The 16,976-nt window shown below is 42.0% G+C and overlaps 1 protein-coding gene across 4 annotated transcripts in view; it reads left to right on the top strand.

Moving 5' to 3' along the window:
* The window catches only part of Lca5 (lebercilin LCA5), a 56,568-nt gene that overhangs the window by 9,737 nt on the left and 29,855 nt on the right, over positions 1-16,976 (top strand). For 2 of the 4 annotated variants that reach the window (XM_031344414.1, XM_031344415.1), the window contains 2 exons: positions 11,759-12,124; positions 15,502-16,031. In XM_031344414.1, the coding sequence (XP_031200274.1) occupies positions 11,926-12,124; positions 15,502-16,031 (729 nt within the window). In that variant the 5' untranslated portion in view covers positions 11,759-11,925. Of the gene's footprint in view, positions 1-6,644; positions 6,756-9,869; positions 10,049-11,758; positions 12,125-15,501; positions 16,032-16,976 lie in introns of those variants that run through there. The other 2 variants (XM_031344417.1, XM_031344416.1) reach the window with 2 other exon arrangements.

Below are 16,976 nucleotides of genomic sequence, written 5' to 3'. Positions count from 1 at the left end.
TATAGAGAGAGAGAGAGAGAGAGAGAGAGAGAGCGATGCCTAGATTCTATATATGAGAACACATGGGGTATTTGTCTTTCTGGGTCTGGCTTACTTAAATAACCTGAACAACCTTAGGTTCCATTCATTTTCCTGCAATGCGGTATTTCTAGGTGAATACACTTGCATTGCGCACATCTACCTTGTTTTCTTTACACCACCATCTGCTGATGATGAACATCCAGGCTGGTCCATATCACGGCTATCGTGAGTGGTACAGCAGTAAACATGGAATATTCACATACATACTCCCTTGCCATATAGCTCAGGTCTGATGATCTACATTTCACGTGCTTAGGAAGTATTTGCAATTTGAAAGTATGCCGTTGTTTTGTTCTTAGGCCCTAGCTGGCTTGGTACAGGGACCAGGTTACCCACTGGGTTCTGGAGGTAAAGGTGTGGCCTCTGTGCTTAGTCCTTGCTAAACTGAATTTGCCACTGCCCATCCTAGCCCCCCTCCCCCTACATCACACTGTGCTTAACCTCTGGTAACACATGAGAACAGAAACGGAGCATCATCTCCCTGGAAACCTCCCACCTTCCTCTTGGCACCAACCTTGGCTCTCCTTTCACCACCTCTACTTCCTTTCACTTCCAGCAGCTGTGTTCTGTTGTATTGTTTTGCTCTCTTGGCTCCGAGCTTGTTCATGTGGGGGAATCAGTTGGTTTTCACTCACTTTTTATTTCTAACCTATCTGATGTGCAGTGCCTGCCATTTGGTGGATGTTGGACAAGTGTCGATCCACTGAACTTTGGGAGCACACACTACAGTTATGCTTTCATTTGGCTGACTATTTAAAATGCTGTTTAAAAGCAGCTGATTATGCCAGAACTGGGAAGGCTAGTGTTTGCTGTGGTCTGACTGATCATAGTAAAATCATACTTAAACATCCAACATAGTTAAGGTTTTAGTATTTTAAAGTTTTATTTTAAACAAATATAGTTTGATCTTTAAAGAAGAAAAGATCTCTTGTACAAATAAAATAATTTTTCTGGAAGTATGCAGAAGCATGTAAATGGAGTGAGGAGACCATGGATTTTAATCTTCATGTTCTGCATAAATCAGTCTGCACTTACAGCTTGGGAGCTTTACCTCCACCTCAGCATTCCGTACTTTTTCCCTTTTGAGGAGACAAAGCTCCTTACTTCCATTTTTTCCGCTTTGTTTCTTTTACTTTTCTTGTCTTGTTGCCTGTCAGAGGTTGAGGTAACCAGGGAGCAATGTTTTATACACAGAAACCCAACACAGGGTTTTGTTAGGGAGTCACCAGCGTGTTAGTTTTTAAACACTCGGTTCACGGACTCAGGCGAGCCAGCCGATCCCTGGGATACTGCTCAGACATAGAGGTCTCTATGGATCGCAGCTCACTCTAGGATCCATGCGAATCAGGTTCTGAAGGAGCCAGCCCAGCAGCGAAGGGATCTTTGGTATGCTATTTCCTGACCAGTTATGTGTAACCTGTATTATTGGAGATTCTTGTTTAAAAAAAAATTACTTTTAGATAAAGAAATGAGATGTTGTGGAATTGATAATTTCCTGGCCTTGCTATAGGAATGCTCTTGTCCAGTTTTAGGAAAGTAGATTGAATTAGCAAGACATGTGTATGTATATATGTAGGTGCATGTGCATGTGTATGTGCATGTATATGTGTATGTATATGTATATCTCTTAGCTAGTTCATTTTTTTTATCTAATGAATAAATCAAACCATTCCACCCTACTCCTCAATGACAGGAGAAACAGATAAAACACTGGTTCATTCTTGGTAGCAGTGACACTTTAAATGAGTTGGAAACCTATACATGGAACATCTTCAGAGTTCTGTTAAGCTTCACATTTTTTAAAAAAAATTGAAAATAGATTTTTTGATAGAGTATATTCTGATTGTGTGTCTCTCTCCCTCAATCCCTCTTCCAGCCTCTCCCCTTACCCTCTTGTCCAAGTCCACCCCCATTAGAAAAAAAACAAGCATCTAAAAATTATAATAATGAAGTAAGATAAAAATAGTCAGACCAACCAGAAATCAAAACAGAAGAAAAAAAAATTTTAAAAAGCACAAGAACCACATACAGACATTAGAGACACATAAATACACACAATCGAACACAGAGAAAGCCTGTGAAAACATAAAGCTGGAGGAAACCATGATCTATACACAGAAGTCCCGTAAGGGAAACAGACAGACAGACAGATGAAAGCCTGACAAAGCATTATGAGGCAAAGGCTCCCCAAAATCGCCCTTTTGTGTTGGTCACCTACTGCCAGGCATGGGGCCAGCCCTTAAGAGTTGTTTGTACTCCCAAGTGAGACTCTGTTGGAGAAAACTAATGTTTCCTTTGCAAGCGGTTATCAAGTGGAGATAGCTCCTGGGCTAGGGATTGGAGTTTATGCCCACTTATGCTCTCAGTGCTGGGACCCCATCAGGCCTAGATCTGCGTAGGCCTATATATGCATGGTGCCTGAGTCTCTGTGAGTTCACAAGCGCTTTGGTCTGCTGTGTTTAGAAGACCTTGTTTCATGCGTATCCTCCATCCCCTCTGGCTCTTACAATCTTTCTGCCTCCTTTCCACAGGGTTCCCTGTGGGGAACCCTAAGGGGAGGGATCTGATGGAGATATTCCATGTAGGACGTTGTGTTCCAAGGTCTCTCCCTCTGTGTATAGTGTCCAGCTGTGGGTCTGTGTATTTGTTCCTATCTACCGCAGGAGGAAGCGTCTCTGATGGCGGCTGAGCAAGGCGCTGCTCTGTGAGTGTAGCAGAGTGTCATTAGGAGTTATTTTCTTGCTATGGCTCTTTAAGCTACACATTTTTTTTTTTAAAGAGAGAAAGTAATTACATTTGTTATAATGTGTCTGAGCCAGTTGTGGTGGCTCACACTTGTAGTCCCATCACTCGGGAGGCACCAGTGGGGATCAGGGTCATCTTCAGTTGTATAGTGAGTTGTTGGCCAGCTTGGGCTTCCTGAGACCCTCTCTCCAAATCAGAAATATTAGTCAAATACAAATTTTGGTATAAATGCAGGTAGATTGTACTGAATATTGTCTGAAGCCCTATTAGATTTCTCAGTTATTTAAAATAAACCCGTAAAAATTTCTCACGTCTGTAGAAGAGTGTTCCCGGTGCTAGTAAGGCCTATACAGACAGTAAAATAGACAATAAAATAGTGTGACTGGGCTCACTGTAATAGAATTCATTCCGAAGGGTTGTGAGAAGGTGACCTTTGTGCTGAGACCGGGATGAGGGAGTCGGGAGGGTCTAGGTGGAGAGTGAAGCCAGTACAAGATTTGGCAGGCGGGAAGCACAGAAAGCCATTTGTCCCAGGGAAAGAGACGACAGCAGTGGCCCGACAAGGCTGGGGAAGGAAGCTAAATCTTGGGCAGCTTTGACCATAAGGAATCAGATGGCCTTAGGAAGCCTTTGAAGTGGATTGAGCAGGGAAGCCCCGCTGTGTAATCTCTGCTCCAGGTTGCTATTTCTGGCTGCCGCATGAAGAATTAACTGTGGGAATGAAAGTCGGCTCTCAGCAGCCAGTGCAGAAGTCCAACTGAGAAAAGATGGTGACTCAGACTTGGGCAGTATCAGTGCAGATGGTAAGACATGGGTAGATCTACAACACACCATTTGGAGGTTAAACAGTCAGGTTTTAAGAGATGACTTAGGGATGTGAAGAGAGAAGGACCCGGGTGAGCTTAGGTTTGTAACTGGAGTCGGTTAATAGAGAGAGGCCCCTTAGTGAGGCCAGGAAAATAGGTAAGAGTCATGGGATGGAGGCATTTAAATTCTGAAGATGTGAATTTGAAATGGGAATAGAAAGAGGGGATGTTTGAGTCTGAAAGTCAGCTGTAGAGATGACCTGAGTCTGAAAGTCAGCTGTAGAGATGACCTAAGGATCCGGAGTGTAGATGAGGGAAAGGAAGGGGATGGTTGATAACACTGAGTGATACATAAGGTGGAAAAGAGATTGCTTTCTGAAGGCAACGCTGTAGTCAAGTAGGAATGGGATGGGAATTAACTGTCGGATTTAGGACGAATCACTGTTGGTGATCTTGACAAAAGCTGTCCCGGGGAAACATGACTAGTGGAGGTTTCAAAGCACATGGTTGCAAGTGGAGATTCCATTCCAGATTTCAGACAAGTCTCTGGCTTGGATTAGGCCATAGGGTGCAGCAGGGCATGGAGTTGGGCATCCCCTCCTCCATCAGGGCATCTCCATTGACAGGAACCTGCCAGTAGGGGGTGCAGTAGCTGGCTTACAACCCCGAGCACCAAGAGAGTGGGAGAAAGAAGCCAGGTGAAAGGGTTAGTTTTCAAACTGGGCAGAAATGCATCTCCTGGATTACCGGGGTTAGGAGGGTGAAATATGGGATAGTTACAGGTGGGACAGGCATAGTAAGGAATAAAAGCTAGATAACTGTGTTAGCATGCCAGTTCCATATAGGAGAGGGTTTTATTGTTCATAGACATCAAAATATTTTTAGTGAGAATGAGCACAACAAATGACTCCCTGAAAGTTAAAAGCCAGAGCAGAGGAGCAGTGCTCTAGGAGTTCTGGAGAAAGTGACCTGACCTGGAACTCAGAGCCTCTGAAAGTGTCAAGTATGAGGACAGAAAAGGACTTAGAGCATCCCCTCCCTAAACTTTACATAGAGCTCCATATATAGAGCTTCTCTTCCCTAAATGGTATATGGCCTTTCTGAGAGACCTATTTAAGGATATAGACCAGTAAATGATTATGGAAATTAATAAAGATGACCCCCAAGGGTCATACCCAACGTATTGGTGCAGTGACCAGGACTCGGATAAAAACAATTCCATAGTAACAGCTGTATGTCAGGTTTAGTGATGAACTGGGATAAGTTAGAGTAGGAAATTCAAGAGCAACGTCAGAAGAAGAATGGAGTGGATTCAGGCTGTTGGTAGCATGAAAAGCTAGTATTTGTTAGGGATATAATAACAGGCATGTTCTTTTCCTCTCAGCCAAAAAAAAAAAAAAAGGCTAATTATATATTCTAAACTAAAAGGCTTTAAAATTAGCATGTAGCTGAATGTCACAACCATCAAAAATGAAGAGTGAGTTAAATCCTCATAGTCCATAAATGGTAATTCAGGAAATAGTATACACTAGCCTCACTTTGTCCTTAGGAAGTGTGTTCTTCAGCCCCCACCTGAAATTGAGGATGCTGTAAAATCCTGTATTGTCTGTTTTTTTTTCTAGTTTATATTCCTAGGATAAAGTATACCTTATGAGTTAGGCATTTTGATTAGCAATGATAACTAGAGCAATTATAAAACACTATAATAAAATTAGGTAAATAGAATGTTTTCTTGGAATATCTTGTTCTATAGGTTTTAGTGTAAAATAGTCTTTGGGGTTTGTTTTGTTTATTTTGTTTTGTTTTTCATTTATTAATAACTTTCAATTTTTTCACCTAAACAGTTCATGTGGCTCCCTGTCTTCACCCATCTAGACTATCAAGGTGCTGGCTGGCCATCTGTTCTTCACAAAGGGGAAGAATGCACAGAGCAGCATACTTCCCTCCTCTGAAAGACTTAACAGTTAAACCTCCCAGAGTCCTAGGCCCCAGTGTCCAACTCCTGCTTCCCACAACAAGCACTCTAAAGGCTTATACCTTTTATACTTAGTCTCCCATCATCCATGGTCAACTGGGTCCAACATTATTAAATAGGAGATCCCAGAGATAAACTGTACACCACTTCTGATGGGCATCTTTGTACATCCAGACTCGGCATCTCTGCTCCTCTGCCTCGAGGCCACCCAATAACTCAGCTGGCTATGACACGAGTCACGGTCAGGTAGCATATACAGTGTGGATACTCTGGGCAGACAGATGATTCACATCTCAAGCTGGACAGAGTGGAGTGACAGGGGATGTTATCGTGCTGCCAAGAATCATGTGCAGTTTACAAGTTGTGCATTGTTTGTTTCTGGAACCAGTTAATAATTTTGGATCCAGTTGGCCATGGATGATGGGAGATTAAGCATAAAAAGTATAAGCTTTAAAAATACTTGTGGAGAGTAGGAATTGGATAATGGGGCATAGGATTTTTTTCTGATTTAACTGTGAGTCCTTGGGAGGAGGAAAGAATGCTGTTGTGTGTTCTTCCCCTTTGTCAAGAACGGCCGGACAACACGTGATGGTCTAGATGGGTAAGGCTGGGGAGATCTGCCTTCATCTCACATAACCAACTTTAACACTATCAGCACTTAAACGGAGTGTACTCACTGTGTGGTAGTTACTCAGTTACCTTGTTCAATCCTTAAAACAGTTCTCTAATTGTTGCTATTAATAGTCTTGCATATGGATCGTAGAGGGGACAAATCAGGCTGACGTTTATTTATTGTGTGTGTGTGTGTGTGTGTGTGTGTGTGTGTACATGTGAAGGCCAGAGGTTGACATGGGGTTTCCTCAACCACTCTACCTTTTTGTGTGAGGCCGGTATCTTTCACTGGACCTAGGACTTACCAGTTTGGCTGTGCTGGCTGCTCAAGTAAACCCCAGGGATCCCCCTGTCTCTGCAGCTGCAGTGTTGGGATGTTGAAATGGTTCAACAATGGAGTTGTCAGGGAGAATTCTGAGTACTTGTGAGAAAACTCGGAGAGAACGAGACAAGAGTCTTCTGACCTCAATTTCTTCAAAACTCGGAATCGTTCTTGGAATGTGCTTTTGTGTTCCTCCCAGGTGTGGCAGATAGGGGTGAGTTTACCTCAGCTTTCTCATTAAAACTGGCTAGTGTTTGTTCATATGCCTCTATGGAAAAATGTTTTATTTTGCCACATGCGTCTTGTCCTTGTGATTGTATATTTTATGTGATTCTTCTTAACCCTCAGAGTGTACATTTTCTGGTGCTCTGAGTAAAGTTGGCTCCTGTGTGAGACTTTACCATATTCTTAGCCAATTACAGTGGTAAAACACTGGGATAACTGTGCTCTGCAACTGGTGTTTTAAATGCAGGTAGGGGTCCAAACTCAGGTAATCGTACTTCCTGCCAAGCCCCTTTTCTGACTGAGTCTTCTCTCCAGACAAATCTCTCCATTTGTTTTGTTTTTCTATGCATTAATACTTTGCAATCAGATCCCTTGAAGAATTTTCAACACTCTGAGGTTGGTGGACATTAATACATCAAACTAAGATCAAAGTATTAAGTATTCAGTGGAGATATAGTTCAGTGTTAAATTATGTATGTACTTAGCATGATGCAAGGCCCTGCATTGGACCCCAGGGTTCTCTCTCCCTCTTTCTCTCTCTCCCATATATTCAGAGAAACCATAGCATGATAATGAAGATGTTCTTCATCACCGTGTTCATACAGTTGGTGATCTTTCTTCTCTGTCCTCTCTGGGCTATTTTGAAGCAAACCTCAAACATCATTTAATTTTGTTTGGAAGTATTTGAACAAATATCTTTAAAAGGTGACAATTCATAACAAATACAATCTGCACATTTGCCACCCATCCAAAAGCCACAGTAATTCCTTAACATCTACTGCCCAGCCAGTGTTTAAGTTTGCTCAGTCTTATGTTCTCTTATGGAAGTTAAGAGTTGCAACAGACATGGCATGCATAGGGCACAGTCAGTGGTTGTTTAAGAGTCAATACACAGGCAGCATCTTGAGCCCAGGTTGGTCTCCTTGTAGGTTGTTCATGAAGATGTGTTATTGCATGGTCACTACCACCTGCACTTTCTGTAAAGTGGCCTTAGATTTGGAGGCTTGATCAGATTCTAGTGCTGGGTCGGGAGGACAGATTTCTTGAGAGTTGTGTCCCCGCAGGAGGTACATGTCTGTGTGTTTCTTTTCTATGCTGTTCCCTCTGATAATGATAGTTTCTGTTTCATTGTTTTATGAGTGGTTGCAAAATGACAGAGTTCTAATCTTTCCTTTTAATATTTCCTTTCTACTGTTTGCTAAAAATAATTATATTTTACAAAAATCTTACAAAGAAGTGTTTTGTCTCTTATTATTTTGAGAAACAGCTTTGGTAGCAGAGGCCTACTAGAACCCCATCTCTCGCCCTAAGCATGTTGCACAGGTCATTAATTGGAGGTACATTTAGCATCTCATGAGTTTGTGGGATTAAGTATATTTCATGTTTTAATCCCTTGCTGATGTAATCCTTATAGAGGATTAGTGTTCTCTCTCTGACCAGTAAGAGCTTCTTCAAGTCGGCACGTGAGCCCTTTGCACAACCCCTCAGCAGCTTCTCAGGACTTCTTTGCTTTCTAGAATAACCAACCCTCTGGATTTTCAGTGCATCTTACACACCTCCTCTTTCAGACATGGTATTAGATATCTGCATGCATCTGTCTTCAGACATTTTATGAGGTGATACTTAGAAGTGACATGTGGGAATGCCTAGTTTGTTTCTTGTTTCTAGTATTTCTCATTGGACATAGATATAAAATGTTTTCTTTTTCTTTGAAAAAAAAATCAAAAGATAAAAATCACCATGCATTCCTATTGATGCTTCTGATTCAGATTTTGGGCTTAAGAATTTTAGAGCTTGGGGCTGGTGAGATGGCTCAGCGGGTAAGAGCACTGACTGCTCTTCTGAAGGTCCTGAGTTTGGATCCCAGCAACCACATGGTGGCTCACAACCACCCGTAATGAGATCTGATGCCCTCTTCTGGTGTGTTTCAAGACAGCTACAGTGTATTACACCGGAGTGAGTGGGGCAGAAGTGAGAGGGCTGGAGCGAGCGGGCCAGCAGAGGTCCTGAGTTCAATTCTCAGCAGCCACACACATGATGGCTCACAGCCATCTGTACAGCGACAGTGTACTCATACACATAAAAAATAAATAAAATAAATCTTTAAAAAAAAATAAAAATAAATAAATCTTTGGGCCAGAGCAAGCAGGGACTGAGCGAGCGGGGCTAACCAGAGCGAGCAGAGGTCCTAAAAACTCAATTCCCAACAACCACATGAAGGCTCACAACCATCTGTACAGCTACAGTGTACTCACATACATAAATAAATTTAAAAAAAAAATTTAGAGCTCATACAAGTAGATTTTTTTTTCTTTATATTGAAAATTCCAATGTTCAAGTATAGAAACAACTGCCTCCTTGCTTTGTCCTGGCTATGCAAATATGTTTGTTACATATTTTAAAAAAATCTGTGTACTTACTAGTGTGTGTGTGTGTGTGTATGTATGCATATGTGTATGTATGTATGTATTTACTGGTGTGTGTGTATGTGTGCATATATTTACTGGTATATGTGTGTGTGTGTGTCTGCGTGTGCGTGTGTGTATGTGTGTGTGTGTGTGTGTGTGTGCGTGCATGCACACACAAGGGCAGCCTCTGGTTTCAGTCTTTGCCTCCACCCTTGCACGATGTGTTTTAAAGAAATTTGAACTGGTCACCTTATATTTTTGCCAGCAATTTTATATTAGTTACCTTATTGGTTTAATTTCTTATGGTTTATAGGAATTGCTTTAAAAAAACCCTTTCCTCCCCCAAATTATGGTTTCTGAAATCAAGTCTGTAAAGTTATATACAAAAGAGGTTAGTGTCTACTCCTGACCCTGAATTCTGCTCTCTCCTCCCTAGTAGCTATTTTTTCAGTAAGAAAACCACCAGCACATGTGGTTTTTAAAATTCAAATGGGTTAAAACTAAATCAGTATTTGTTCACCAGTCCCACCAGTGATGTTTTCAGGGCTGTCCCACAGGTTGCCAGCGACCTCATAGAACAGAGACTGCGGAACTTCACTGGTGTCCTTGAGAGTTCTATGGCACAGCCGTACCTAGAGAACTCATTTCTTTAAACATTTTATTTATCCTTTTCCTTTGTAAAAATAAAAGGTTATATATTTCTCCTGTCACATCACAAAATACCTGAACCCGAGAACTTACAAAGAAGAAAGGTTTATTTATTTAGCTCACAGTTTTGAGATTGGAAACCCAAGATTGGGCAGCTGCAGTTTTGTGGTGTCCTGTGAGGACCTCATGGCAGATGACGGAAGCCCTCCGTGGTGGAGATCTCATGGTGAGACGAGGAGGCAGAGCGATTCAGGGGTCTCCACCTGAGTAGAAGGTCTCTGTTTTCTATGCTAGAGAAGCTCTTGACCACCGACCTGGATCCCTACCCCTTTACTTTGCTTTGAGAATGAGCCTTGCTCAGTTTCCCAGGCTGCTCTGGAACACACGATCTTCCTGCCTCATCCTTTCTTGTAGCTGGAGTTACAGTTACATGGCATCATGCTTGGTCTAGGCTTCTTGTAGCCGGAATTATTGGTCTAGGCTTAGTTTTGTATAAAGAGCCTGCCATCTCAAGAACTCACTGTGGGAGACCAGGGTTAATTCCTCCCAAGAGTAATACTCTCATGACCTAATTACTTTGTATAAATCTGGTCTCTTAAAGACACAGTCAACCGAGCATAGCCCTTTCTAGGGACAAAGCTTCCAAAAATGCATCCTGCACTTTGTGTCATCTCTGTCAGCACTCCCTTCTGCACCCCACAGCTTCTCACATGCTGCTCATGAGAGGCCACTGATGTGCCTCTGAGACATGACCCAATCTGTCCCTTTCTTGGTAGATCTTGGACATTGTCCCAGACTGTAGAGCAAATAGAGAGTCAGGATCATCCTCGTTATTTCAATAAGTTAGAGGCCAGCTGCTTCCTGGTGGCACCCATGGAGCTGCGAGTAGTGGCACTGCCTTGTGCATATGTCTTCTCATATATTAGGAGGTACTCTACCATTAGTAATGACTTCATCAGTAAGGCTCTGTCTTCCAAATAGGGAGAGAGAGAGGAATCAGTCTCATTGTAAAAGTAACCCAATTCCATTTTTCTCATTTTTTTGGCGGGGGAGGGGTTGCTGCTTTTCGAGGCAGGGTTTCTCTGTGTAGCCCTGGCTGTCCTGGAACTCACCCTATAGTCCAGGCTGGCCTTGAACTCAGAGATCCTGCTGCTTCTGCCTCCGAAGTGTTGGGATTAAAGGCGTTCGCTACCACTGCGTGGCCTTGTTAAATTTTTACCTCATTTTTTATGGGGTGCTATGGCATACTTATGTGCTAAGGATTATTTTGTTCACCAAGTATGTTTTAGCCTTTATACTTTTGTTTTACATTTTTATAGTCAGTCTTAGCTATTTTTCTTATTTGCAGGTTTTTTTTTATTACTTCGTCACATAGAAAAAATACTGGCAATTTGATCATATTGTCTTATAAATTTATAGGATAGTGTTTATAATCCTCAGGATTCAAGGGCAATCAAAATTAGTTGACATCATTATGTTTAGCAGAGGATGGCCTAATCGGTCATCAGTGGGAGGAGAGGCCCTTGCCCTGTGAAGGTTCTATGCCCCAGTGTTGGGGAATGCCAGGGCCAGGATGTGGAAGAGGGTGGGTTGGTGAGCAGGGAGGCAGGAGAGGGAACAGGGGTTTGTTTTTGTTTTTGTTTTTCTTTTTTTCGGAGGGAACCTGGGAAAGGAGATATTGTATGACATGTAAATAAAGAAAATATCTAATTAAAAAAAAAGAAATTGAAAAAAAGTTAGTTGACATCTATTCAGAAGGAATGTTATCTTCTAAGCCATGACAAACGTGTCTTATTTAAAATATGTAAGTTAATATATAAAAATAGAAGTAATAGAATCTTCCGTATCATTGCATTTGCCTTTAGTTACTCTGCTTTGATTAGAAAAGTTATTTCACGACCCTTTGATGAGTCTGCTTTCTCTTTCCTCACTATAGCGAATGAAGTGGATCTTGTGTTTACTGGTGTGGACTACAGACATACTGTGAAGAAAACAAGCTGCTCATAAGTAAATATTACCAGGACACCAAGGCTACGAAAACGTTCTTCAGTGTTTTCATGACTCTGTAAAATTATGTGACTAGAGAGGTCATTTTCCCAAACAATGGGGGAAAGAGCCCGAAGTCCAGATATTGAACAAGAGAGAAAAGGAGGCAGACACCAGTACTCTCAATACTCGTGTGACTTTGGGTCCTCGCCACAGTCCTCTGGCCCCCCATCACCTGTCAACACGCCGACATGTGCCAGTACTAAGGAGAAGAATCCCAAAAGACACTTGTCAGACAACCAAGTGCATCAACAAAGTAAGTGTCTAGAGAAGATGCCCGGCACCTGGGTGCTCAGGTGCAGCTCGGCAGGACCTGGAGTGAGTGAATGAAGCTCTGCTTTTAGTGTGTTTGTTGTTGTGTACATGGGGTAGGCTGATTTGCATTTTGAATAGGCTTTATTTTCATAAATTATATGTTGCTTGTATTTAAATATTACCATATATTACCATTTTTTATATTCAAGTTCATATAGAAGAACGCACCATAGACAGCTCATTTTCTCTTTCTCCTAAGGAACTATCTTGTGATCTCTGAGTCACTGACAGTGAAGGCAGAACCTCCAAAGCAGTTGTGCGTTTCCATATCTTTGTTTTTAAGTAACCCAAAGCGGTGACATTAACTGGTTATAAGGTGTCTTCTTCCACAGACCTGTGACCTTAGACGGGTAGCACAGTGCTCACTGAAAATATGCAACTTAAACCTAGGGATGGGTTTAGGACTCTGCATTATTGTCCAGTATGTTTGCCATTCACTGACTTAAAGGAGACTAGATTATTATTAAACATCGTTTTTGTTATTAAAGTGTTACTGTTCTGGAGCATGCTTAGCTATTTAATGTTAGATAAATTTCTTCATTTTAATAAATCTTTGGGTCCAGAAAGTCCCATTGTACTGAGCAACAAAATGTCCAGAGTCTGTTAGAACAACATAGAACAATAAGCTATGGCAAAGGAAGTAACTGTGACACACAGACACATGCAGCACACTTCTGATAACTACTCTGCAGATTATTGTGACTTCCTGAGGCCAGGTAGGGAGTGGGAAATAATACTAATAAAATAATAAATAAATAAAATTTAAAAATAACATAAAAATTGCAAAGAATGTGTATCCTCATGCGAGCTGCCTGTTCCTAAACCGGCGAGTTCAGCTCCTCAGGATGCCATCTACTGACATCTGAGCACTTCTCTTGTTGGTCCGCCATTCCCTTGTGCCCTTCCTCCTGAACCCTAGTTCAGCTCCTCAGGATGCCATCTACTGACATCTGAGCACTTCTCTTGTTGGTCCGCCATTCCCTTGTGCCCTTCCTCCCTCTTCTAAGCACTATCTTTGTTATTAACCTTTCTCTGAATCTGGTTCTTACAATTTAATTAATTGAGAGCATGGCCTCAAGTCTATATACCCACAAAACTCTTATCCAGTTGAACTTAAGAAAATGCTTGGTATTCCTAAGGATAATTTACGCATCTCAGGTATTCTTGGCAAGAAGTACTTGAATGTTTCTTCTCGTTCCATGGAAGCTCCCCAGCTAAGGCGTCAGAACTTTGTAAGCCTTGCCTTATGAGGAGATTGCTGGGAAGAAGCTGTGAAAAGTGGTCCCAGCAGCAGTCAGGAAATTCAGTTATTATCCCTCCTCTGGTTTGCCCACTTTCCTCTGTGCTGTCTTTTGAATTAAACCCTGAGGTCATTTGTCTGTTTAGACTAAGCAACAGGAGCAAATTGAATTAATTTCTTGTCTTAATTTTTGTTCTATTTCTGTGAAGAGACACCATGACCATGACAATTTTTATAAAAGACAGCATTTGATTGGGAAGTTGCTTAGGATTTTAGAGGGCTAGTGCATAATCATCATGGCATGGAGTATGGTGGCAGGCAGGTAGGTAGAGAGAAAGGGAGTCTGGGCCTGACATAGGCTTTTGAAACCTCGCTGGCACACCTCCTTCAACAAAAGGCCACACGCCCTCAATCCTTCCCAAACAGTTTCACTAATTAGGGGCCACACATTCAAATGTGAGCCCATGGGGACCATTCTTAAACAACCACACTCCCACTCCTGGTACCAACTTCTGTCATTGTTACTGTGAAGAGACCATGACCAAGACAACTCACATAAAAGAAAGCATTTAACTATGGTGGCTTGCTTACAATGTCTGTTATCATCTTGGCAGGGAGTGTGGTGGAACTCGGGAAGCCATGGTGCTGGTAAAGTTAACTGACAGCAGTACATTCTGATCAACAGGCAGCAGGCAGAAAGTGAGATTGGGCCTGGGGTGGGCAGGCTTTTGAATTAGAAGTTGTTTTTTCTCAATCGACAAACCCAGACACTATTGTGGATGCCAGGAGCCTGATATAGCTGTGTCCTGAGAGGCTCTGCCAGTGCCCGACTAATACAGAAGTAGAGCCTCACAGCCATCCATTGGACTGAGCACAGGGTCCCCAATGAAGGAGTGAGAGAAAGGACCCAAGGATCTGAAGGGTTTGCAGCCCCTTAGAACGAACAACAATATGAACTAACCAGTACCCTCAGAGCTCCCAGGGACTAAACCACCAACCAGAGAGTACACATGGAGGGACCCATGGCTCCAGCTGCATATGTAGCAGAGGATGGCCTAGTCGGTCATCAATGGGAGGAGAGGCCCTTGGTTCTGTGAAGGCTCTATGACCCAGTGTAGGGGAATGCCAGGGCCAGGAAGTGGGAGAGGATGGGTTGGTGAGCAGAGGGTGGGGGGAGGGAACAGGGGCTTTTTTCCGGAGGGGAAACTGGGAAAGGAAATATCATTTGAAATGTAAATAAAGAAAATATCTAATAAAAAAGAAAGAAAAAGTTGGTTTTATTTGATTATTTGGATTTTGCATTTTGTATTTTAACCTTTTGATAGGCTTTTAGATATCCCTTTAAAAGAGTAATTCTGTATATATTCTGAGACCTATTTTGAATAAATATTTAATGAAAATATTTTAAAACCTTGGAGAAATGTTATGTATATATACATATATATGCATACTTTTAAAAATTTTATGTGCTTTTAAAATGACATTCATTTTACTTTTGTGTGTGTGTGTGTGTGTGTGTGTGTGTGTATTTGGAAGTTGGGTATCATTTCTTAAGGAGCTACCGATCTTGTTTTTTAGACAATAATTCTTCATTGGTTTGTAGCTTGCCCATGTAGCTAGATTAACAGGCCAGTGAGTCCCAGGGATTTCTTGTCTTCACCTTCATAATGCTGGGATTACAAACCCATACCACCATGACTGACTTTTTATCATAGCTGGCTTTTTTACATGGGTTGTGGAGAGCAAACTTGGGCCCCTTTTTGACAAATATGTTGCCACATGAGCCATCTCTCACCCCTAAATTCTCTTTAAATAGAAACCAAGACACAAAAACATCCCTGGTATTTAAATTTTACATTAGTACTAACTGGCCTGGAACTCATAGTGATCCACCTGCCTCTGCTTCCCACCTGCTGGGGATTAAAGATGGCACAAACAGATTTAGCCTAGAAAAATAGTTTTTTTAAGAACAAAAACTATACACACACACACACACACTCACACAATCACTTGCTCTAGATGGATAAATCGTAGCATAGATAGGGCCTTCACTCACATTATTTTTGTTTCTCTTTTAGCCGTTAGGAAAGTGAGCCCTAAGGCTGTACCCATCAAAAAGGGGATCCGAGTGGGATTTCGGTCCCAAAGCCTCAACAGAGAGCCACTTCGGAAAGATCCAGATATTGTAACAAAGCGAGTTCTTTCTGCAAGACTTCTGAAAATCAACGAGCTGCAGAACGAAGTGTCTGAACTACAGGTCAGGTTAGCCCAGCTGCTCAAAGAAAACAAGGCTTTGAAAAGTCTTCAGTATCGTCAGGAGAAAGCACTGAATAAGTTTGAAGATGCGGAGAGTGAAATCTCACAACTTATACACCGCCATAACAATGAGATTACTGCACTCAAAGAACGCTTAAGAAAATCTCAGGAGAAGGAGCGGGCGACAGAGAAAAGAGTGAAAGACACAGAAGGTGAACTATTTAGGACGAAATTTTCCTTACAGAAACTGAAAAAGATCTCCGAGGCCAGACACCTACCGGAGCGAGACGATTTAGCCAAGAAACTAGTTTCGGCAGAGTTAAAATTAGATGACACTGAGAGAAAGATTAAGGTAAGATTGTGTGCCTTACTTGTTTGTGTTCTGTGGCTGGTTCTCACGTGGCATTTGAAGGGGCTTGCCCATTTCAGCTCAGTCTTTGCTTAGACCTGAAAGTAGTTTTGTTTGTTTATTAGTTTGTTTTTTGGTTTATTGAGACAGGATTTCTCTGTGTAGCCCTGGCTCTGTAGACCAGGCTGGCCTCGAACTCAGAAATCTGCCTGCCTCTGCCTCACAAGTGCTGGAATTAAAGGCGTGTGCCACCACCACCACCACTCGGCTGAAAGTAGTTTTTAATGTTAATTTTCTGGATAGAGATTATGGACAGAGCTGGGCGTGCAGGCTTTTAGTCCTAACACTCAGGAATCAGAGGCCAGGGTATCTTGGGGAGTTTGAGACCAGACTGGACTACATTCTATGCCAGCCAGTGGTGCATAGTGATACCCTGTCACAAACAAAAACAAAACCACAAAAGAAATTCAAGACACCTGAGAATATGTGTAGGGGCTCGGGAGAGAGCTTAGTGTATAGAATGCCTGCTCTTCAAGCAGGAGGACATGGGTTCCACTCCCAGCACTTACATAAAAGTAGCTAGGTGTGAGCTCTTCAGTGCTGGGGAAAGGATGTACAGACAGGCAAATATCTGGGGCTTACTGAGCAGCTCGCCTGGTCTACTTGGTGAGCTCCAGGTACTAGTGAAAGACCAAGGTAGACAGAAGCTAAGGGAGGAAACCCAAGGTTGATCTCTGGCCTTCACACAAGCACACACAGGTACGCATACCTTCACTTACGTGAAAGATTATATATTTAAAAGCTAGATGTCAAAGACTGTGCATATTCTTAATAATCCATATGTGGATGGATAAGTTTGAATCTTAGTCATTTCTGGAAATATTCTCCTTGGCTTTTTGACTGTCTTAAAGAACAGTGATGTGTAGTAACTTCTCTGTACAAAAAAAA

Source organism: Mastomys coucha, unplaced genomic scaffold, assembly GCF_008632895.1.
Source record: "Mastomys coucha isolate ucsf_1 unplaced genomic scaffold, UCSF_Mcou_1 pScaffold23, whole genome shotgun sequence".
Taxonomy (NCBI): Eukaryota; Metazoa; Chordata; class Mammalia; order Rodentia; family Muridae; genus Mastomys; species Mastomys coucha.
The sequence above is the reverse complement of the archived record's forward strand: the minus strand, read 5'-3'. Positions and strand labels throughout refer to the sequence as shown.